At 52.9% G+C, this 23,793-nt stretch overlaps 1 protein-coding gene and 1 long non-coding RNA gene across 2 annotated transcripts in view; one reads left to right on the forward strand and one right to left on the reverse strand.

The window, feature by feature from the left end:
* The window catches only part of LOC105473922 (DIS3 like 3'-5' exoribonuclease 2), a 374,047-nt gene extending 350,319 nt beyond the window's left edge, over positions 1–23,728 (forward strand). Inside the window, 3 exon segments of the mRNA XM_071073554.1 lie at positions 22,600–22,703; positions 22,706–22,787; positions 23,481–23,728. Coding sequence (XP_070929655.1) covers positions 22,600–22,703; positions 22,706–22,787; positions 23,481–23,565 — 271 coding nt within the window. The 3' untranslated portion in view covers positions 23,566–23,728.
* LOC139357244 (uncharacterized) lies at positions 834–13,040 on the reverse strand. The gene is made up of 2 exons (XR_011610135.1): positions 12,858–13,040; positions 834–3,625 (listed from the first exon to the last, which is right to left on the reverse strand). It is a non-coding gene; the product is annotated as an uncharacterized lncRNA (long non-coding RNA).
* Positions 23,729–23,793: the final 65 nt, after the last annotated feature.

Below are 23,793 nucleotides of genomic sequence, written 5' to 3' on the forward strand. Positions count from 1 at the left end.
CTGTCTTTCCCAGAACCTCCTGTCCACCCATCGAGGTAACCTCTGCTTCTCCTTCCACTCTCAGCCAGGTATTTCTTCTCTGGGAAGACACTCCACACCCCTCACAGGCACCACCAAAGCTGGGTCAGGTGTGCCTTCCCTGTGGCCCTGTGCCGTGCCCGTCTGCTCTGTGTCAGCTCTTAGCACTGTGCCTTTCAGCCGTGGGTTTACTTGTTGACTTCCTCCACTGGGCTGATGCTTTTGAGGTCAAGGTCTTGTTTTTTTCATTTCAGTACCCACAGTGCCTAGTCCACTACCTGGCAAATAATGCTTGATGAAGGGAAGGCGGGGGACCTGATTTAGTCCTTTAGGAAGGGAGGAGCATGGCTACAGGGAAGTCAAACTTCTTTCCAGCTTTGTCTTTTCATTTGCTGTAGGATTACGATGATTAAATTACACGTGACATCAGGGAAACTGTCTCCATGGATAGCTCTGAATTCTGAAGAGCTAACATGGAGAAAAGAGAAGCTGTAAAAATGTGGCTTAACTCTAAATGTAGTGGTAATTACAGTCACTTATATCCGTTTCTTACCATTTTCTGCTGGGTACTGAAGCACAGTGATAGCTATGAAGAGCATTAAACTTGTCAGGTGAACTTGTGGAAGCTGCATTCGATCGCAAGGCTATACTCTTGCTCATGATGTCTAGACTTTATGATCCATATACCATAATCATGATGGGAGCTACCATCTTCTGAGTGCCCGCAGACACCAGGCAAGGGGCTTACCCAGGTTATTTCTAGTCTAAAACCATTCAAGAAGAATATTCACAATAAAAAATAGAAATAAAACCAGTGAGAGTCTGAGAGGTTTTATTATTTTCACAATTTTACAGAATAAAAAATAAAAACAAACCAAGACTGAAGAGTCTGAAGAGGCTCACCTGCCAAGGCCACAGAGGTCAAGGGCAGAACCTGGCTTCTGCCTCAGTTGTGGCAAATTCTAAAGCCTGTGCTGTGCCTTCATGACACCTGCCTTTTCTCCACACCAGGAAGCTGCAGGGATGCTGATTCCAGCCTTGTCTAAGCAGGCCTGCTTGGGAAGGCTGGCTGGGAAATCCTGGGATTTCCAGTCCCTGTGAATCCCAGGTTAGGTGGGCAGCTTCTGACTTGTCATCAGAGTTCTGGATTAGGCCAGTCACACTGCTTGGCAGGTCACCATCCACTCGGTGGTGTGTGGTGTGGCTGTGTCAGTTATAAAGACCTCATAGTTTTGGGGGTGCAGTTGCCCTGAGTACCTGCCTGAGTGGCCCTTGTAGTAGACCCTGGCAGGCCCAGGCCCTGGCTTTGGGGTGCCTGCTCCTCTGCCTTGCTGGCAGTTGTGCCTCACTTTGTCCAGGCAGTGAGGCCAGCAGCTGCTGTCCCTGCGGACCTCTCAGAGCCTCCTTGACACTCACAGCCGGGTCCTCCGCCTTACTCCAGTCTTACTGTTAGAACAGGTTAGTTTGCTAAACTAAACAAGAGAAAATCTTTCATTTTTCCTGCCCAGCTACCTGACTCATTTTGGGGCCTTGAAATACCTGTCATTAAACTGACTAGCTGGCCTCTAGACGTGTGAGAGAGCTACACTGTGGGATTGATTTCCCTCTGCTGAAGGGTCTGCTGCATTCATGAGCCTGCCTTGAAGGACAGTACTCCTTGCACCTTCCAGAGGATAGGGCAGTTCTGGGCTGTACATCTTCTCCCCAGCCCACGGGCACCTGGTAGCTCAGGTCACTGTAAGGACACCTGGATTCTCTTCCCCAGCGCCCGAGCACATAGTTCTTTCTGCATGCCAACATGCCCCCTGCCCATGGGGGGGCCTGCTCGGCATCCCCCGGGGTCTCAGAACACACTCTCTAGACACAATAGAGTTAGAGAACCAACCCTAAAACCACACTGCGGTTCTCTGTCTCTTGTTTTGTGTTTATCATGGAGGATGTGATGGCTTCGTTCAGGTGCTCTGACAAGTGGACACCAAGCAGGATTAATGTATGAGAGATGTGTTGGGGCAAGGCCTGTGAAGGATGAGGGGAGGGAACAGGGGCAGACCCAGGGCTTCCTTCACCTTACAGCAATCAGCCCTTGTGGACAGTGTGCATCCCAGGGCTTTCCCGTGCTGGCATTATCACAGTGACTCAGGACCTTCTTCCCAGGTCACTGCTGGTGAGTCTTTGAGCAGCTAAGCCACCACTTTGTACAGGGCCTGTCCCTGCCCACACACCACTCAGAAGAGCGTCCCCTTTGCCCCCTAGGTATTGAGCGAGCCACTCCCCAGACTCCATCTTTCTGCCTGTTTCCTCAGAACCACTCCTGTCCCACTTGTGTCAGTTCAGATCTGCAGAGAAGCAGATGCTGAGATGGGATTAGATGTCGAGAAACACATGGAGGAAGATGCCTGTGAAGGATGAAAGGGGAGAGAGCAGCAGAAGGCAGAGGGAACCTTCAGACCTCGACACAAGTCTGGCCCTTGTGAAGGAATTTGGGAAGGAAGGAGGGCTGGGTAGGGAGAGTCTCAGGCTATGGCCCAGGTTTTTTTGTTCAGTTTTGTTTTTTTGAGATAGGATCTCATGTTGCCCGAGCTGGTCTCAATCTCATGGGCTTAGGTAGATCCTCCCACCTCAGCACCCCACCGGCTAGGATTACAGGCCCGCACAATGGCTGTCACCTGCAGCCCAGTTTCAAGGTTCACTGACGGAAAGTCCTCAAACCAAAGCCAAAGTTGCCTGCTGGAGGATCCTGACATCTTGCAGGACCTGGCCTGCCTTAGGACCCTGGAGGCATGCTCACAGGAAGTGTGGCTTCAGGGCAGATGCAGTGGTGGATCAGAGCCCTTGCAGCTGGGGACATTGTCAGTAGTAGATCTCAGTGATGCCTCTTCCTGGCTGCTGCCCTTGAGGAGGGGACAGAGTAGGGTGTTCCTGGATGATGTTTAATTAGTTTCCCCTCTGCTTGGTTCTTTGCCTTTTCCTTCATCCTGAATAAGCAGAGGAAATATTTCCCAGCAGCCCTGACAACTTCAAACCAGCACCAACACTTCTCAGTACTTTGGAAATGACACTTTCTGTCTGCACCTTGGAACTGATGCCAGCTCCTGAGGCTAGGCAGCAGTGTTACCTAACAGCCATTCATTGCAGAGGGCGAGAGCCTCCAGGCCTCCCAGACACTGCCAGGTTAGCTTGAAGAAGGCCTTTCTTGTTCCTGATGAAGCCTTAGTTTAGGAGAAAAAGGAGCTTGAAATCAAGAGAGAGGAGGGGTTTGGGGGAAGTTGGAAGTGACGCAGCCAGAGAGGTGCCAGGAGTGAGCTCATGGGCGCAAGCCTGCAGCTGTATTGTGCACGTGGGAGTCAGCCACTCGCAGTGCAGGTGTGAGCTCACTGTTCCACCACAGCCGTTAGTGTTTGGCACCAGCACGATGCAGGCACAACTCCTGTTTCCACTGCTGGATTCGGGTAGTGTTCAGCGAAGGGAGTGTCTCTCCACTGTCCACCTACGCAGAGGGATGGCCGTGGCTCTTTATGCTCTGCTCTCTTCTCACCTCACTCCATGTAGCAGCAATCAGGATATTTTGTCTGCCAACATGCAGTGCTTCATTTAACCTCAGTTTTGTCTACAGGAAGAGGAGAAGAGGGTATGAACACTCCCATTCTAGAGAGAGAGAAACGGATGCCCTGATAGGTGCCCTGTGCAAGGTCAAGCTGTACATGAGAGGACCTGGATACTACCCCAGCTATCTGATGCAAGCAGGTGTGGGGCCCTAGAACAACTACACATAAGTGGCACTGAGTTGCCCATGGGTCCAGGAGCGGGGAGGGCAGCAAGGCCTGGGGTAGCACAGCTGCCTCCTGTATTTCTGCCCACACCTCTGGAGTGACAGTCTCCTGCACATGGAATCTGAACCACAAGGGGCCAGGACAAGGAGGAGCTCTTTTTCAGCTGTGTTGAGTCAGTGCCTATTCCCCACTTGCTGGGAGAACCAGGGAGGGACAGAGTCTGAAGTCACATTTTATAGCACTCAGTTGCCTCAGCAGAGGTTTCCCATGCTGCTGAGCTATGGTGCTCAGGGCCCTTTGTAGAAATCACTAGATCTTCGACTCTTGCTGGCTTTCTGAGGCCAGAACTGATGCAAGCAAAGAAATGTGGGAGCCGCAAAAATCGGCAGATTGTGCTGGCCACAGACCAGTCGCATACATCAGTGTACACACGCAGGAACACCGGTCCATGTCTAGCATATAGTGTGACTTATGCATTCTGCTATTTTTTCCTATAGTGCACAGACTGGAAAGTAGGTTTTTATAATAAGCTTACTTTGTAAAACTTATTTCTGAATTATGACATGCGTAGAGAAAAGTACACAAATTATGAGCATCTAGTTCAAGGAAATTGTTAGAAAATGAACACATCCGTGTCAAGAAATAGAACATGGCCAAGTGCAGTGGCCTATAATCCCAGCACTTTGGGAGGCCAAGGCAGGAGGACTGCTTGGAGCCCAGGGGTATGACATCAGCCCAGGCAATGTAATGACAATTAACGAACAAATTTTTATTAAAAAATAAATAACAAATAGAATATTTCAGCCTCCAGGAGCCTCCCATGTGCCCCTCACTCCTCCCAAAAGGATACCACCATTGTAACTTCTAACAATATAGGTTGGTTTTGCCTGGCTTTGAACTTCGTATAAATGAAATTATTTACTATATTCTCTTTTGTGCCCAGCTTTTCTCTTTCAGCATTATGTTTGTGAGAATTCATCTTTGCTGTTGCATCTATAGTCCATTCATCAATTTATCAAATCTGCATTTGTTCAGTCAACATTTGTATTGTTTCCATTTTGGGGTTATTATAAATCTGCTTGTACATGTCTTTTGGTGCACATACGCATGTGTTGCTTTTGAGTAATATAGTAGGAATGAAATTGCTGAATCATATGTAATTTAACAAGCAATGTGTGAGAGCTCATCGTTTATTGGCCATTCAGTAGAGTGCCTTTTCAAATTTCTTGCCTATTTTTCTACTGGGTTTTCTGTTTTTCTTCTTGATTTATAGTCCTGTGTATTCTGGATATCAGTTCTTTGTTGCTTATACATGTTGCAAATATCTTCCACTGTGTAGTTTGCTCTTTTACTGTCTCTGGTGTTATTTTAATGAACAGAAGTGCTTAATTTAAATGAAGTTCAATATGTCGATCTTTTTTATTATGGTTAAATGCTTTTTGTATCCCACTTAAGAAATCTTTGTTTATATTCTAAAAGAATCTACTTAGAATTGATTTTTGAAAATGGTACAGCAAGTTTATTTTTTCCTATGGGTATCTGTTGACCTCGCATCATTTTTTGAAAATACTTTCCCATACCTTAGCACTGCCACCTTTGTCAAAAACAGAGTACCCATATGCACAGGTTTGTTTCTGCTCTCCATTCTGTGTCACTGGTTTATATATCTAGTCTTGTACCAATACCACACTGTCTTAATGTTTGTATAAAAATCTTGATATCCAGTAGAGCTAGACTTTCCAACTTGGACTTTTTCTATAAAGAGCACCTATGCTATTCTTGGCCCATTCCATTTCCATATAGATTTTAGAATCAGATTGTCAGTTGCCACATACATGCACACAAACTTACTAGGATTTATATTGAGATTGCTTTGAATCCATACGTCAATTTGGGAAAAATCAACACTTTTATGATAATGAGTCTTCACAAGCATGGTACCTCCCTCTATTTAGAGCTTCTTTAATTTTTCTCAATATAATTTTCTGTTAGAGATCTTGTTCATGTTTCATTAGATTTACTCCTAGGTATTTGATTTGTGGTACTATTTTAAATGGTATTTGTAAATTTAATTTTCTCTTTGTTGCTAATACAAGGAAACAGTTTATTTTTGTTGACCTTGTTGTCATCAATGACTTTCCTAAATATATTTATCAGGTTCAAATAATTTGTAGATTTTTTTCATAACAGTATTTCAGTTCAGTGTAGGTGCTTTTTTATTTCCAACATACCTCATCATGTCGTCTGCAAATAATGACAGTTTTACTTTTTCCTTTCCAATTCTCATGCCATGTATTTCTTTTTCTTGCCTTATTGCACTTGGTACAGTATTTCCTGGACATAATAATAACAGGCATTTATGTCTTGTTCCTGATCTCAAAGAGAAGAGTTTTTACCACAAACTCACTCTTCAGATTATGAAAATTTTTACTGGCATTCTCTTTAGTATACACTTTATTTTTCCCCAAGATGAGTTTTCAATTTGGGAACTTTTTTTAAGTTTTAAGTGGTGATTTATGAACTAGGAGCTAGGAAAATGGTATCTGAATTTTTTTTTTATTTAAATGAAAAGGAACTAATGTTTATCACAAGACTGCTACTCCTCATTTTATCCTTGTGAGGAGATTTTGCCTTGGCCATTTTACGGAAGGATATCATGACTGTACATTTGAACAAGGATTCAAACAGATCTGTCTGACTCCAAAACCCATGCTCTCCTTACTTCTCCCTGATTCCTTGGTAGAATATTGAATGTGAACCCCCAAGGTCATAAAAATACCACTTTTGTCATACATGACTGAGAGGGAAAAGTTGCTAAACTATTAATACCTCACAGATATATTCAGCATCTTTTCCTTTCCCCAGTAATCTCCTACCCCAAATCTCCTTATATCCCTGTGTTTTAGTCCATTTTCATGCTACTGATAAAGACATACCTGAGACCGGGCAGTTTACAAAAGAAAGAGGTTTATTGGACTTACAGTTCCACATGACTGGGGAGTCCTCACAATCCTGACAGAAGGCAAGGAGGAGCAGGTCACATCTTACAAGGATGGCAGCAGGCCAAGAGAGGGCTTGTGCAGAGAAACTCCCATTTTTAAAACCATCAAATCTCATGAGACCCATTCTCTATCATGAGAACAGCATGAGAAAGACTGGCCCCTGTGATTCAGTTATCTCCACAAGGTCCCTCCCACAACACATAGGAATTATGGGAGTTACAAGATGAGATTTGGGTGGGGACACAGAGCCAAACCTTATGACCCTGTCACCTGCCCCATCCCTCCTTTCCCTGATTTCCATTGCCATGGAAAGGAGCCCTGTGGGGCTGCCTGTGGCCCTAAAGGGCTGCAGCCCTCCTGAGCACCAGCTCAGCACCCACTGGGCCCAGTACAGGGCCTTCCCCAGCCTCTGCTGTCATTCTGTCACCTGTTGTCTGGTGCTGGGAGGTAGGATTGAAGGCTTTCCTCCTGGGCAGGCTGCTCAGGTTGCAAGGTAGATCCTATTTTTAAGCCCTGTAGAGTCTCAGCTGTCCCATTTTGAGGGTTATGAGTCCTACATGGGTTCACAGAATCCCTCTCGCTGAGACTCGGAGGAATGAAGAGGACAGAGAGGGTGGAGACCCAAACCAAGCAGGCCCCGGAGGCCTCAGGGCCCTGGGGCTGAAAGGAGCTCCCTAGACTAAGAGCGCGCCCCGCTATTCTCACACCCCACCTTTTGCAGCCCAAATAACTACCCGTGGGTGTCCTAAGAGATTTCCCTATGAGACAGAAAAGTCTAGGACACCAGGAACTCTCAAAACTAGATATTTCAGAACTCTCAAAGACCTTGAAGAATAAATGTTTTCATTGTCAATTTAACACAGAGCTACATTAAGCAGCTAACACTTTCCCTTTCTTGAATGTCACTTTGCCATTCCCTTTCCTTATCTTTTTGTGATGGACTGCAGCTTCTTCCATTCTGGAGAGCCTCCTGGGGCTGCAACAATCCAGCATGACTTGGAGCTCTTTAGGTTTCTTTCCTAGATACTTAATAGCACATGAAGATGTGTTCTTACCAGTGACAGAGGGTGGTGAGAATGACCATTTTTGTTTTCCCTATATCTGTACCTGCCACATCCATACCTTTCTCAGAAGGTCCTGGAATGACTCGTTTCTCTCTCTGCCTCTCTGGGTATTTCTCCAACCACAGGTTTGCATCCCCAGGGGGAAGCTGGCTCTCTGATCCCTCATGCTAACCTTTTTAAGCAGATGGCACAGCCAGGCAGTCTTTAAACCCAAGGAGGCTTGCCCCTTCCCTAGACTTCACGGAGTTCTAGAAGAGACTGTGATATTCAGGCCAGGTTCCTGTTTGATGAACAGGGACACTCAATTCCCGGCAAGTGGGGTGAGCGCTTCCAGCCCTCCCCACCCCCATATCGGTGTGCTGGCCCAGACCCAGGGCATGTTCAGGTACTTAAAGTAGCAAATGCCTCTGCTGTAAAAACCCTCACTGGAGTACTGAAAGCCCAGAGCCCAGACTCAGGCCACAGAGGTCTGAGATATACTCTCAAGTAGGTTAGCCCATAAAAGAAACCGGTCATAGGATTACATGTTGGGTCTGAGCCTGAAGAAAGGTGCCCATGGCTGTTACCTTCTGCGGCTGCCTGGCAGGTAACCAGAATGTGCTTGGCTTTCTTAGCTTTTGGCTGTGTGATCTGTGGGGAAGTGTTTCTGATCTATCTTCACTGCCACTCCCAGCTCTCTGGGGCGTTGTGGCTTTTTCTTGGTGGTTGGGCAGGAAGCCTCTAGAGCCTGAAGGAATTGCTGTGCTTGATGACAGGCAGAGGCTATCAATGGCTATAAATCGCCTAGTGGCTGTTTCACGTACTGAAGAAGAATTGAACATGTTTGCTGTCTGTTCTGCGGATGCTTCTCTGATGGCCGGAACACAGCTGGGAAAAGATTTCATAGAGTGAGTCAGAGCAAGTGCCCAGCTCATGCCCACTGAGTTAAGCAAGAGGAAGTGGCTGACTTCCGCAGCTGCTCTGAAAGCCCAACACAGCAAGGCCTGGCTGAGATGAACAACATAGATCATTCCGCTGACTTTGGGCTACCCTCAGGCCGACCCCGTGTGACCCCACACCTGCCCCAAAGCTAGGTGAGACCCAGGATCCACCCTCTAAGCCCGGGTTACCAGTAGGGGGTAGGTGCCAAACTGGAGAGTGGACTGTGATGAATGGGTGGCAGAGTTGGCAGAGGAAATGGCTCATCTCCTGCAGTCAGGGACCCCGCTCTCAGCAGCTCCCTTCCCTGAGTGCCCTGGCACTGGTGTGTCTGTGTGTCCAGGAGCCCTGGCACACCACTGTGGCTCTACAGTAGCCTCCTGGGCAGCAGCTCATCAGCTTCCAGCACAGCCTTTGTTGCTCTGTAAATCTGTTAATGTTTGTGCTACCTAGAATAAGAAGGAAGGAGTCATTCTACAGAGAGGATTTATTCTTGCAGGCGCCAAAACCTTGTTCCTTACAATTATGTCCCGTTCTTTAATGGGGTCCCCTGCACTCCACAGTGTCATTCGCCTCCACACTAGCTGTCCCCACAATGCTATGTATTTTCACTGATTTCGCTTGGGGCCCTGCCCTGTCTTTGTCTCTGCCTTTACAGTCAGGCCAGTTGTCACTTCTCCATAGCTGTCCAAGAAGCCTGTAGCACCCTCTCCAGCCACTCCAAGCATGAGGCTTTGTGGGGAGCGTGGAATCTGTGAGCAAGCCGAGGCAAGCTGTTAGGATTCTGTTCAATGGGAGGAAAGGCTCTGAGTGAGGCGCGAAGGAGGGACTTCCCGGGAGGCACACTTACGTGCCCGACCCCGTGTCTACGCTGGCTGCCCACAGACCCTGCTTCTGCCTAATTTCCTGGTTCTGCTTCATGTTTCAAAGACTAAGATCAAATGTGATTAAGTTTTAGGTAAGCAAGATATTGTGCTTATTATTGAATTGTTCTTCTTTGGTTTAACAGCCCTCCAGTTTAATCTAAATCTATTTCCTCTCATTAGTCTTTGGTGTAGATAAAAGAGCAGTTAGCTGGTCGCTATCTTTTGTGTCATAAATCTTGTAGGAAACCATTGTTGTGATTTTTCATTGTACCGTTCCTGAAGAGGAAGGAACTTTTCATTCCTTTGGGCTTTTTTCTAGTAAATCCCCCAGCTGTTAGTGTCATCGAGCTTAACTCTCACATCCTTAAGGCAGCATTAACCTCAGAACCACCAGTACCTTGCTGTGTGCCCTGGGAGGCAAGTTATTACCCTTGGCTTCATGACCCATGGACAGTCCTTGCAATGGAAGGCAAACACATTTGTGGGTAGAGTGTGGAGAATGTGTGTAAAAGGCTTTCCTTGCCCAGGCAGTAAGTGCTGAGGAAACAAGCCACTTTTTATGCTGATAAAATTTGGGCAGGGTTATGGGGTAGGGGAGTGAGTATGTGTTGATCTGATTCCCTGTGCCCAAGAGCAAGGACAGTCACTTCATCCCAGCCCCCACATGGTGTCGGGAACACAGAGATGTTCAGCAGATGCTGGACAGATGTCTCCTGGGGGCATGCATGCAGTATTTGCTCTTTTTCCCTCGCATGTTCTGTGTTCCTAACATTCTTCTATTTTGGCGGAGTGGGGAGGTAGAAGGTAGGCAGAGTCTCACTCTGTCGCCCAGGCTGGAGTACAGTAGCCCGATCTCTGCTCATTGCAACCTCTGCTTCCCGGGTTCAAGCGATTCATGTGCCTCAGCCTCCCGAGTAGCTGGGATTACAGGTGCCCTCCACCATGCCCGGCTAATTTTTGTATTTTTAGTAGAGATGGGGTTTCACTATGTTGGCCAGCCTGGTCTTGAATTCCTGACCTCAAGGGATCTGCTCACCTCAGCCTCCCAGAGTGCTGGGATTACAGGTGTGAGCCACCACTGCTGGCCTCTTCTATTTTTTAATTACACCTCTTGTATTTTTTGTCTCCTTAATTCAGTGCAGAAGGTTTTCATAATAACACTAATAATATTTATGGAATAGTCAACAGCATGTCAGAGCTTATAATGTTAACTAAGATAACAAAGTTTATCTCATTTAATCCTCACTAGAATAACCCTGTGAGGTAGGTAGAAGAAGTTAGAGAGGTTAAGTAGCCGCCTAAGGTTATCCAGGTTGTGTGTGGTTGACGGCGCCCTACCTTTCCCCACTGACTTTAGCAAGACAAGAATACTGGCAAGTTGCTGCTGCCCTCTGGGCTCTGTTTTAAAGTGAAGCTGCTGATCCACAATGGAGAACCCACTCCTGCAAGGCCAGCCTCCACAGAGGCCAGAGGCCAGTGCTGGTCAGAGCGTCCAAGAAGCTGGACTCAAACAAGGGTAACTTGCGGGAATCTTCAGGAAGCCCTTATATTCAGAATTGTATTCTGTGCCACATGGGTCCTTTCCCACCATCAAACTTAGAAAATGACCCCTAGGGAAGCCCTTGGAGTTCAAGGGCGGGCACTGAGAAGTGTATCCACGTCCTCATGGGTTGGAGGACCGGTTTCGCCACGTGTTCTCTGGCCCAGTCGTAAACATCATTCGTTTGCTTGTCCAGCAAACATTATTGGACACCTGCTAGTGCCAGGTACTGCACTGAGCACAAGAGAAGGGCGCAGTTCCTTCCTTTGAAGCCCACAGCCCATTGAGGAAGACAGGTATATAAAACAGCATTTGCAAGGGGGCGACAAGGGCCAGGGGGGAGGTGAGCAAAGGATGCAAGGAGTGGCTCTCAGTGTCGTGCGCACCTCACATGGGAAGGCCAGTGCGGCAGGTGCTGGGTGCTGTCGCCCTCTGCTTCTCCCGGCTGGAGTGTCAGTGTGGGACCCTGTAGGCCCCAGCCCACCCAAGGGGAGGCAAGTGAGAAGGTGCCAGGGTGGTCATGGGACAAGAGCCAGAGGGAAAAGGGCTGGCCAAGCCCTGGAGAACTGAGCAGAGCAGAGAGCCGCCTCGCCAAGCCTCTGTGTTACGTCTTGTCATGCTTGTTGGAATGAGGAGGAATCCCTAAAGATCATGGATTGAAGGAGAATGGCTCTCCTTCCTACCACTTCCCCACCATCTCTCCCTGAAACCACCGGAGCATTCCACATACAACACAGGGCAGGGGTCTTCCCTTCATGTTCCTTGAGTGCAGTGACCATGGCCACTCCTTTCTCAGAACTCCTACTGCCAGAGTCTTAGCACTGCTGGCCTCCATACCCAGCAGGGAGGTGTGGTCTGCTCCCACATGGCTGGCTGGGCCATTCCTGGGCAGATGGTATCGAATGAGGAACACCCAGTGTCTGTGTGGTTGGCACGCAAGACACTGTGGTGGTTGAGAGAAGCAGAGGGCGACAGCACCCCGCACCCTGCCGCACTGGCCTTCCCATGTGGGATGCGCACGACACTGTGTGGTTGGCATGCAGTGGACACACCCTGGACTGCATGCTACCTGTAAGCATGTCTTGCTGAAACTAGCAGCCAGTTCTTTGTTTTGTTGCAAATGACCATTTGACAGTACATCCACAACAGCCAAACATGGCACACGAGGAACTGGGCTTGAGTATCACGAAGATTTACTGATAAATGGACAGCCATAAGCACCATTAACCAGACAACACAGTTACTCTCCATCTTGGTGGCTGCACAGCCCAGTGGACCACACAGGGCCCTCCTGGGGTGTTGGGCAAGGCCCTCCTCCCAGGCAGAGGCAGTTGGACTGAGGCCAGAGAGTTCTAGGTACTGCAGCCTCTGCCAGGAAGAACAATTCTCACCCAGGGGAGGCCCGCAGGGAATGGGCTGGCCCTCCCAGTCATACATGGCTGCCTGGGCTTCGCCTAACCTACCTGTGAAGAAGCTCCCAGAAGACCATTGCTGGTCAGCATCCCGGGTACCAGGAGAGCTTTCTTAATGCATCTGAAAATCCTGGATAAACAGGACTGCCCTCTGCACCCCAGGCTGCCCTACAGGACGGGCTTGGCCTGCAGAGTGGTAGCTCCGGGAAGCAGAGCCCTCAGGTCCAGTCAGGCTTTGGCATGGCCTGGCCTCGCCATCCGACTTACCATTGACCCAGCTTGCCTGGAAGGACTCAGGGCCTAATCCAGATTGTTCTGGTCTTGGTTCTCAGGTAGAATGAGAGTGGCATGGGGAAAAGGGCTGAAGTCTTCACACAGGCTGTGTGAGAGCTCTCAGCGGTCTTTGGTTGACTTTGGGTAGGGGTAGAGATGAAACCCAGCAGTCTTATTGTTCTCCCCACCTCCCCACCCCACCCCACCCCACGCTACGCCACCTACTCTACCCCTTCCTGTGGACAAAGCAGAGAGGGCAGAGCTGGGGCCTCAGTGCCACATGGGGCAGGCACATGAAGATGTCAGGGAAGCCCAGAATGTTCTGGGGGCCAGGGGACACATTCATTGAAACCACTCTGAACCTGGGTCATAAAACTGTGTGTCAATATTTTAAAAGTCACAGGATGAACGCAGAGCTCTGCCAAATTCAACATGCTGTGTTCCAGGGGTTGATAAGACGAGCATTAGTTCAGTGGAAAAAAACCGAGACAAGAGAGGTTTTCTTTTAACCTTCTGTGTTTCATGTTTATACTGAGGCAGGCTGCCCTTGCAGGAGAGGATTCATTCATCATGTAACCAACAAATGAGTCCCAGTCACATTGTCACCTGTCACCTGTGTTGGATTTAAGTGATAACCATCTACAGGCAGTAAGAATGTATCGAGGCGAATGCAGCGTGTCCCATTAGGCCAGCAGAAGCCGTCTTGGGTTTCCTCTGCCAAGTTCATACACCTCTGGTTCAACAGTGATAAGCTGAAGGGAATTTGCAGGAACCATAACTGCCACTCCTAGTCCTTTCTTACTGGGGGGCTATGCTTCCATCCCTGAAAATAAGTCTTGTTTGGCACTCAGCATTTTCTGTGGAGCAAATAAGCAAATCATTATCGCTGAAATGCCTCATTTGTTCCCCCAAACATTTCACCAGCTCCTCCATGTGCTGCTCAGCTCTGGGATACATAGACGGGCATGGCCAGGTGTTTCCCACCCTCCCCACCCCACGGCCTATGGTCTGCAGAGGAAAACTAGCCTCCAGAAAAGGACAGTCTGGATTCACTGATGAGATTTGGTTTAGATTCAGCCCACAGGACCATGGAGCCAGGGAGGGAGATGCCTGAACTGAACCTGTACAGCCCCACAGGGAACTGAGTGGACAAGGTGGGCTTGGGTATGGGGAGCAGAGTGGGCAGAGTGAAAATCCAGGGTGGCGTAAGAGTCTGGGTGCCTGTCACCCATGAGGAGGCCCCACGGGTTCCCTGGGGAACAGAGGCACTGATCTCCTTGTGTCCGGTAAGGGAGCAGGGCTGAGGCCAGAAACAGGCCAGCGAGAGCCTGTGGGGAGCCAGGGAGTGTGACAGCCAAGGACCCCCAGAGCACTAGCAGCTAAGGACCCTGGGCGGCACTCAGGCCTGGGCGAGGGACTGACCTGGGGAATTCTTGAGATTTTTCTGACTGTACGGAGCTCATCAGGGAAAACGTGGGAGATGCCTGGATTCATTGCCCAGCTCCGAGCTCAGCACGAAAACTGCCTCTTGGAACAGTCTAGAAAGAGGCTCACCTGAGGCCCAGTACCCAGGGGCCATGCTGTCATGTGGGCCAAGGCATCTGAGGGGCAGGGGCCTTCCCCATCCCACTGCTGCCATGGCCCGTGGCCCACTCTGCCCTGCCCTCCTGACCCGGGGACCCAGTGCATCTCTGTGGGGGCTGGGAGGAGTGTTAGCAAAGGAGAGGCTGCACAGGGCACCTTCAGTGGTGACGGGAAACCAAGAGCAGGAAAAGCAACCGTGCTCTGCCCTGGGCGACTCAGACGGGAAAGGGCCTGAGCCTGAGGCAGCCAGGAGGAGGCAGCCTTACCAGGGAGGCCGTGGCGTGGGCCTCAGTGCTGCTTCTGCCCTCCTCATCCAACTGCAGCGGGACAGAGGCAGAGGCAAAGTGGGGGCCTGGAAACAAGTAGTGTGCTCTCAGGGTGGGCTCTGCATTGAGTTCCCACTGTCAGCAGAGCCTTTGGCAGGTGCCAGAAAGAAATCCTGCTGCTCCCTCCTCCTCAGAGGGTTCAGAGCAAACAATGCAGGGTCACCTGAGGACAAAGCAGTGGACAGGGTGTCAGGGACCCTGGGTCTGGGAGCTTGGGGAAGTCCTTCCAGCTTACTGAGTTCCCCGTTCTCCTGCCAGACATGAGAACTCTTGACTTCTGAGACTTGACGGACCGAGAGTAGCAAAGTGCCTGGCAGTCTCCACATCCAGCCCTGCCACACCGTGGCATGGGACCTCTGTGGTCACTTCTGTGGCCTCCCAAAGACACCATCTCCCTCGTCACCTTAGGGCCAACAATCTCCTCCCCGTGCACTGGGTGTGGGGGTCAGTGAGGAGTGATGAGGAAGTGCAGAGACCACGCTGCGCTTGTTTTCCTGCAGACTTTAGTGGCTATGTGGTTGGGGTGGTGGCCCTGCTGAAGGGGGTCTGCCCTAGCAGCCGTTTGGGCAGGAGCAGTTTTCAGATGTGAGCACACTCGTTCCAACTTGCAGCAAAGCCGCTCAAGGTCCCAGGAAGCCCAGGCTTCTCTCTTGTTTTTGTGGCTACCTTGGTAACGTGTGTGTGTAAGAGCATGTGTATGTGCAGGAGAGAGACGGAGAGAAAGACCTGTGCATTCCAGAACACCCTTCTTCCTTGAACATCCAAGTGCCCAAAGCCTAATTTTAAAACCAAAGTCAATGCCTCCTTAAGTCTGCGATGGCCCAGTTCTGTTCTTGATCCAAGTCTACGGAGCCAGCTTCCCCTGCCAGGGCTTGAAAGGGACCCCTGGCCAGGAGTCAGCAGGGCAGCAAACAAAGCTGTTGGGGGCACTGTGGGGACTCCCCTAGGTGGCCAGGCTTCTGTATGCCTGTGCCACCCTCCTCAGGAGCTTGTTTCCAGTTCCGGTTGGGCAGGGGCTGGCACTGGAGAGAGGCTTATGTGTCAACACCGTAAAGCAGCCAGCAAGCCCTAATGACCACACTCTGCAAGGCCGCACAGCACAGACTGGCACCTGGTTCTGCTTGGGGGAAGGGCTGCTGCCAGTCTGCAGGCCTGCCCCTACCTCTGGGAGCAGAGCCCGAACTTGGGGAGTGAATGAGGCTTCTGGGCTGGCTTTACGCTGACAAGGGCCTTCTACACTGTCAGCCTGGCCCCAGCTACCAGCAAGCCCCCTCTTACTCCCCATTACAGCCACTGGGTCTCCCTTTGGCAAGGCATAGGAGCCCAAATGTGGCCACCTGGCCTCTGGGGACTTCCTTCCTTTAGCGCTAGAAAAACAGCTGCAGAATGTGCCTGGCTGCATCAGGGCGCCGCCCACTCACCTAGAGAAAAGCCCTGCTGTGGACTGAGCCTCCCAGCCTAGGAAACCTGGCTCTGGCCTCCCCTGCAGGCCTGTGATGTCTGGCTCCAGAGGCCTTCTCCTCTGGGCTTTTCCATGCCTGTGAACTGGGCCCCATTCATTTCCCTGTGGTTTCATGGGAATGTCCAATGTATTCAGGAGGTTGCAGCGCACCCAGGAGGAGAGGGGTCAGTGAGAGGCCCAAGCTGTGACTGGTGGGCCACCCAGTGGCCACGGCACCCTCTGCTGGAGGCTGGCAGCAGGGTGCATGGCCAGCTGTGGGTGGGGGTCCATCAGTCAAGCAGCTGTACTTCCTCCCCATCCCCCTCCCACACCTAGGCCAGGGGCTCTGCCTGCAGCTCCCTCATGCCAGGCCTCCACTTTCCAGCTCCCAGGCCCCCAGCCCCACCTGGCCTGGCCCGGGACAGAGCTGCCACCAAGATCTCTTCCACTTTCTCTCCCCAGCAGCCTGCAATTCAGTGCCCCACAGACCCATGCCTCCTGGGCCCTGCGGTTTCCACAATACTACACTCAATTTCTGGCCGCTAAGAACACAGCAGGTTCTACTTAAAGGTGGCCATCACCTGCACCCCATGGGTTGCCCAGCAATGGAGAAGGGGCCATGGTTGGGTGCACAGCTTCTGAGACAGGCCCAGCAGCTGCCTTCATGGCCTCGGCAGAGCCCAGGGCTCTGGAGCTTACAGGGAGCATATGCCCAAGTGTGGAAAATTTGGTCTGCAGAAGAAATGAGGCTGAAATTGGCTGGAAGCAATTCTTATCAAAGCCACATTAGCAGTTTTCAGCAAGAGCTAATTGAACAAGCTCTGTGAGTGGCCTCATTCCATTAGCAGGAGCCTCCCACAGAGTGTGACAAGGGCCCTGGTGGCTGAGGGCAGAAGAGGCTGTTTCTGTCCCACATTTGCCTTAGGCCTTTGAAAATGGACACATTTTCAGCTTTGGGGACTGGCCCTGCCCCTGCCCTGGCTCCCGCTCATTTCCAAAGCCACTCTCTGAGTGTCCTGTGTGAGGAAGGGGTGAGGTGAGTTTCTCAGCACTTTAGCAGGTGCATGGATCTGAAATGGGACACCTCTGGCTCCTTGCCAGAGGGAGGCTTTGTGGTGAGCGTAGGGGAGGCAGAAGAAACTTACAGAAATATTGCCTTTGCTGTGTTTTTTGCCCAAGTCCCAGAGTTGGGGCACCCAGGCCAGTCACATCATAGGATATATAATAATAATGTCTTATTTATTCAAGGCCAGGAACTTGAACATTGCTTCCCTGTTTTATAGGAAACAAATTGAGATTCCATGAGCTTAAGAAGCAAGTGAGTGGTAGGGCTGGCATTCTATGCATGCCACTGAGGAAAAGGCCCTCGTCTCTTTTCCTCTACTGATGGCAGGGCCAGGAGAGGTGAAGGACACCCCCGAACCCCTACAATCTGCCAGTGAGGACCTTCCTGGCCACAGATGCCTCGGATCCCTGACTATCAAAACCCAGCCCCAGCCTTTCAGCTGAGCAGAGAAATACTCAGATCCAGTTCCTCGATGGTCAGGGAAGGCAGGCTTCCTCTGAAGCACAGATGGTTTCATCCCTTTCTCATCTCCTTACCTCTGAGCCCATTACAGCCACTGGGCCTCCCTTTTGCAAGGTCTGAGGGCCCAAATGTGGCCACCTAGCCTCTGGGGACTTCCTTCCTTTGGAGCTAGAAAAACAGCTGCAGAATGTGCCTGGCTGCAGCAGGGCTCCACCAGGGTGAGAGCAGCCTTTCCCAGCATCGTCCTTTAAGATGCGACAGAAACAGGTCCCACCCGAGCCAGCAGGAATGTGGCACCCAGTGTCTGCCTCTGCACAATCTTGATGCTTGCGGGTACCTTCAGGGTGAAGGACACCCTGTCGTAAATGCATGAAGAGCCCCGCGTTTTGTGTATTGATGTTGATGCTCTTTCTTTAGAGGAACACTTGTGCGCTGTGGGAACCTGTGTGTCTACCACTGTCACCCTTGCTGTGGGGAGTGTGTACTGTGTGTGGGGGCTGGTGACCTTTCCCTGCTGTCTGCCATAGCATGTGAGGGGCTCGCCAAGCCTCATCCCTGCCCTCCCTTTCCCGTCCCCTCCTGCCCCAGGGAGGCCCAGACCCAGGGAGGAGGGGTGCTGGGAGTGAGTGACGAGGAGCTGGGGTCCTGGCCCTGCAGCCACTGTCACAGCACAGCCCACCCCAGACCTCCAGAGTGGTGGGGCCCTGGTGGTGCGGGCTCCAGACACTTGGCCGATGCCAGGTCTGGGACCGAGGCCCCGTCTCCGAGGCCTTGGCTGGCTGTTCTGGAAGGTGGCGCGGGCTGGCAGCCATTCCCAGCCCCTCGGAGAGCAGTTGTCAGGCAGTCCCTGAGCTCCAGCGCCCCATCCCCAGCAGGCCCAGTGATCTCATGCCTGTGCCCCTGGCGCTGGGAGGAGCGGGGTGACACTAGGGCCGGTGCCCACATCAGAGGAGGAAGGTCTGAGGCCGGGGCGGGGGACAGGGTACGCTCCCATCCAGCAGCCCCAGTGCCCTCTCCGCCCCCTTTAGGGCTCCCCTGGCCCAGAGTGTGGAGCGGCGCAGCCTGACCAGCCAGGATCGCTTGGGGCGTTTCAGAGGTTTGGCTGCCCAAGCTGTGCACCTAGCACTGCTCCCCAGGAGAGGGAGGGAGGAGGTCAGGGCAGAGGGCCTTGCTGACCGGGTCATTGTCACAGCCTCCATCTCTGGCCCTGGGTTCCTACAGGAGTGCCTGGGCTCTAAGCTGGAGCTACCCCATCCCAGGACCTTGGGGAGGAGGAGAAGGCTGGGCGCCACCTGCTGGCCCACCAGGGAATTGACAGGGTGGGGGACTGTGGTCCATATGTTGACCCCAGATGAGAACCCTGACCCGCACTTACCCTACCCCACCCACCCTGCACTGTCCAGCTCAGTTCTCTGAGCCATGGTGCGGAGTCCCATTTACAATGGTGAATACTGAACTCGGTGCAACTCTGGCTGCTGGCAGCTGGGCTTGGCCTGCACCTTTCTGTCCCCAAACTCCACTGGGGACCCACCTTCCAGCCACCCCAAGGTGCCACCACCAGAACCAGGGGTCAGCCCCACCTTCGTTCACTCCTACCCAGAGCCCACCTGTTCACTCTGCCCCCATCTGCTACCTGCAGCATCAGAAGGACATGAGGGCAACAAACAGCCCCTGCAGCTGTCCGCAAACATCATGGCCAAGGCTGCGCCTGGGAAGTGGACTCTCTGTGGTGCCAGCTCCCTCCTCAGTGCCCTTGATCTTTGTCTGGGTCCCTGCTTGATGTGGCCCAACTGGCTGTGCCAGAGCTCCACAGGCACTGTCCCGACTCCCAGCCCCAGGAGGGAGGGAGAGGCTGAGACCACAAGAGAAGCAGACTCAGCCACACCAAGGGCCCCGGCATGGTGGGCCTCTCCTCCAAAACCTCGCCAGGCTTCACGTTCAAGTCACCAAGAGTGCACTTGTTCACTGTCGAGGGCAGGGGTGACTCCTGGGACTGTGCTGGGGTCCAGGGAGGACAGGTAGCAGAGTTGCCAGGGAAGCAGCTTGCCTGAGGTCTGTGGTCATGGCAGGGGCTTCCGCAGTGGCCCCGCCCTCTCCGGGTCCCCTCCCTCCTGTCCTTGTCCTGGTGTTTACTGAAGACCATGAGAAGGGATGTGGAGAGCCCCTGCAGGAACTAAGAGCAGGAGCCTGGCTCAGCCCCGAGAGGCCCCCAGATATTCAGTTCCTAAACCCATAGTGGGTGGGGCATGGGCACAGGAGAGTAACCAGGGCTGTCTCGCACAGCCCTACTCCTTCACCCTGTCTGCCTGGTGGCCTCCTTAGCCTGCAGCCTCAGTGCAACCCGCTATGGGGTCATGCTGCCCCCTGCTGGCCACACTGCAAAACGCAGCCCAGGGTTGGGCCTAAGGCTACACTTGTCCCTCTTCCTGCAGCTGGGCTGGAGGGGAAAGCAGGCACCACACAATAGCCTGGATGCCCTGCCCAGGAGGATTGTCTGACTGCATGGGGAGAAAAGTCCAGAACCATGCCTGGCACATGGTAGTCTTTGTGGAGTGAGAGAGCAAAAGTATGCATGATTGTGTGCATCTGAAGCATCTTGGTGCTGATGGCCTGACCAGTGTTAGATATTTTTCAAGCAGGGATTTTGACTCCTCTTGGATTCACAATATCTTATTATGAAATCCAAGTAAGAACAGTCTAATGGCACCAGACAGTGATACAGGTGAGCCTAGAACAGTCAGTGTTCATGTCGGGGACTGCAGCCTACTTTTCAGGGGAGGCTTCAAAAAGAGTTGAGGAACAGAGTTGATGGTAGGGATGAAAATCACAGGGCATGTTGAGGAGACCCCCTGCTGGCCATGTGGAGGGCAGGTGGGGCAACAGGAGAGCAGCGCCTGCATCCTGAGGGCTTTCCATGCATCCAGCAGAGGGCTTGCCAGCGCAGAACCTGTCTTCTCTGCGTGTGACAGCCCTGAGCAGGTGCCATTGTGACCCCTGTCCTGCATTTGAGACAGAGGATGGATGGGGAGGGCTCTGTGGTTTGTTCAGGATCCCACGGCAAGGATGTTGTGGAGCTGAGAGTCAGACCTGGGCTTGGGAGACTTGTAGTGGGTTAAGGGCTTGAACACAGGGTTTTTGGCAGGAAGTGGTGGGCACAAGCACAGATTAGGGGCTGGGAGGTGGGGTGGCACATTACAGGCAGTTACTGCCACCCAGAGGGCAACATGGACGCTCCTGCTTTTACCTGCTGGGTGTCCTATGTGATAGAAGGGTAGGCTGAAGTTTGATCCTTGTGGTCACACATCCCAGCTGTCACCTGCCTTACTATGTGCCATGAGCCAGCCCAAAAAAGTCCCCACAGAGGAGGAATTAGGGGTGCTGGACTGGCTTCCCTCCTCCCCAGGTGGTGCCTGCCCTCCTGGGGCATTTCCCAGCACTTCTTCCTCTGCAGCTCGGGCTCCCTGGGGAGGCAGATGTGCTCTCAGGACATCCTGGTGGAGCACAGGCACACGTCTGCTCTGGCAGGCCCACCCTGGGTGGAGGAGGGGCTCTGCATGCCAGGGTGCTCTCTCTCTCTGGCTGGCTTTCTTTGCACAAGCGTGGCCAGATGACGAGGCTCACCCGCAGCACCACCCACACCTCCAGGAAGGGAAGTTGATGGCAGGGCTCCGGCTGTGGCCAGGCCTGCGGGAGCTTCCTCCCTGACCTCTCTCACTCAAGGGGAAAGCTCGGGGCTGGGCATGAAGCCTGGGGAAAGGCAGGGAGGGCAGAGTCCCCCCAGCCTAGTCAAGACCCTGATCACCCCATGTCTCCCCGAGGGAGCGGCTTTCCCCATGAAGGGGATCCTGGTCACCAAGGCATGAGGACATGCCCAAGCGCCCATCACAACAGGCTCCAGATGTTGTGCACATTTGTGATCTTCTTGTCCCACCAAAGGAGGGGCCTCATGCCCCAGATTTGATGATAGGGACAGTGGTACTGACCTCAGTGCTGTGTGATACCAACCCCCCAGCCTTTGCCTGGTTCACATCCCGCATCGCCCATCAGTCCCTGCTCCTTCAGTCTGGGACCTTGACCTGCTCAGTCCTTCCATCAGGAGCCACGTCCATTCACAGTGACTGTTGAATCTAATGACACCCAGGTGCTGCAAAGCCAGAGCAGCAGCCCCTGAAAGGGTGACTCTGGGGTCTCAGCCCATCCCCACTCCTGCCCTGTCCCCTGGTGAGGGCTTCCCTCCTGCTGCCTTAGACTATCCTGTCCACCCTCAGAGACCCTGTCGGGAGGCTTCCCTCCAACAGGGCACCATCCCCAGAGGAGAAGGGAGCCCAGCACTCCTGGGACTGAGGGGTCCTCGGTCCACTCACCACTGCCACATGCCCCAGGGAGCCCTCTGAGCAGGGGCTGGGCCAGGGCCCCTGGGTTCCCATGGCCTGGACAAGCATGGTGCCCTCTTATAGCCGGGGCTGCCCGAGGGTTCCAGGCACCCTGTCATTCAGCAGAGATCTTTCCTTGGCGCCTTCTCTGGATTGGGTGGGCTGCTGAGTTCTGGGGCTGCTGCGGTGAATTATTTAATAGATAGGTGCTTCCCTGCTCTCCAGGGTCCCCCTCTGGGAGAGCCAGCACAGGAGCTAATCAGTCAGAGGAGAAGGTGGTGTAGACCCACTGGTGCAGGGGAGACCATGGGAGTGCTGGGCAAGACAGGGACTTGGCGGAACACATGAGATGAGGCAGCTGGGAGGTCGTCTTTAAGCTGAGACCTGAAGGGTGATAGAGAGCCAGGCAGGCTGCAGCGTGGGAAAGCCTGAGCAGCTGTCCCCCAACCCCAGCGGTCCCTCCCATCCCACCCACCCTCTGCAGGCTCGTGGAGGAGTTCATGCTCTTGGCCAACATGGCAGTGGCCCTCAAGATCCACCGCGCCTTCCCCGAGCAGGCCCTGCTGCGCCGGCACCCCCCACCCCAGACAAGATGCTCAATGACCTGGTGGAATTCTGCGACCAGATGGGGCTGCCCGTGGACTTCAGCTCCGCAGGAGCCCTCAATTGTGAGTGGTGGGAAGGGTTCAGGGGAGGCTCTGCTTGGGGGAAAGAAGAGAAAGACCCGGAAGGTGGGGGGTCCAAGGGCCTCTGCTTCCCCCCAGAGTCCCTCCCCTTCAGCCAGGTCTCTCCTATAGAGGAGGAAGGAGGCCCTGGGAGGAAGGGCCCCTCTGAGTCACAGGGGTCCTGACAATGGGACTTGCCCCCTCACCAGGACTGTGCCAAGCGGGGACCCTGGAGGCCTAGCAGAGGGCAGGGGTCCTGTGGCCAGAAAGGGCTGGTCTTGGGCCCAGAGGCTTTCAGAGTGTGGGGGCTGGAATTGTAGGAATCCTGGGAATGTTCCTGGTGGGTACTTTCAGGTGCTTCGTGCCCGGGGGCCTTGGCTCTGGTCCTAGAGGAGGGAGAAATCTCACCCAGGCCCGACCCTGGGAGGGGAAGGCAGGTGCCCTAGGCCCGAGAGCTGGAGCCCAGTGAGTCCAGGCCAGTCAGCAAGACATGGAAGGACTAACCTCAGGCCAGTGTGGGCCACAGGCTGTGGGCAGCTGCCCCCCTCTCCCCACCCATCCCCTCTGAGCAGGGCTGAGCCCCCAGGCAGCTCTTCCCCGCAAGAGCAGAGCATGAGGTACTTAGCGGATGACAGGGCCCCGAGTCTCCCCGAGCTGGACCACATGTCACACAGGTTTCTGGGATTTGCTTCTAGAAAAGCCTGACCCAAACATTTGGAGATGACAAGTACTCACTGGCCCGGAAGGAGGTGCTCACCAACATGTGCTCCGGCCCATGCAGGTAAGGAGGGCCCAGCCCCCGGCCCATGCAGGTAAGGAGGGCCCAGCCCCGGCCCATGCAGGTAAGGAGGGCCCAGCCCTGTCCCATGCAGGTAAGGAGGGCCCAGCCCCGGCCCATGCAGGTAAGGAGGGCCCAGCCCTGTCCCATGCAGGTAAGGAGGGCCCAGCCCTGTCCCATGCAGGTAAGGAGGCCCAGCCCTGTCCCATGCAGGTAAGGAGGGCCCAGCCCCGGA

The sequence above is a fragment of the Macaca nemestrina genome, chromosome 11, assembly GCF_043159975.1.
Source record: "Macaca nemestrina isolate mMacNem1 chromosome 11, mMacNem.hap1, whole genome shotgun sequence".
Taxonomy (NCBI): domain Eukaryota; kingdom Metazoa; phylum Chordata; class Mammalia; order Primates; family Cercopithecidae; genus Macaca; species Macaca nemestrina.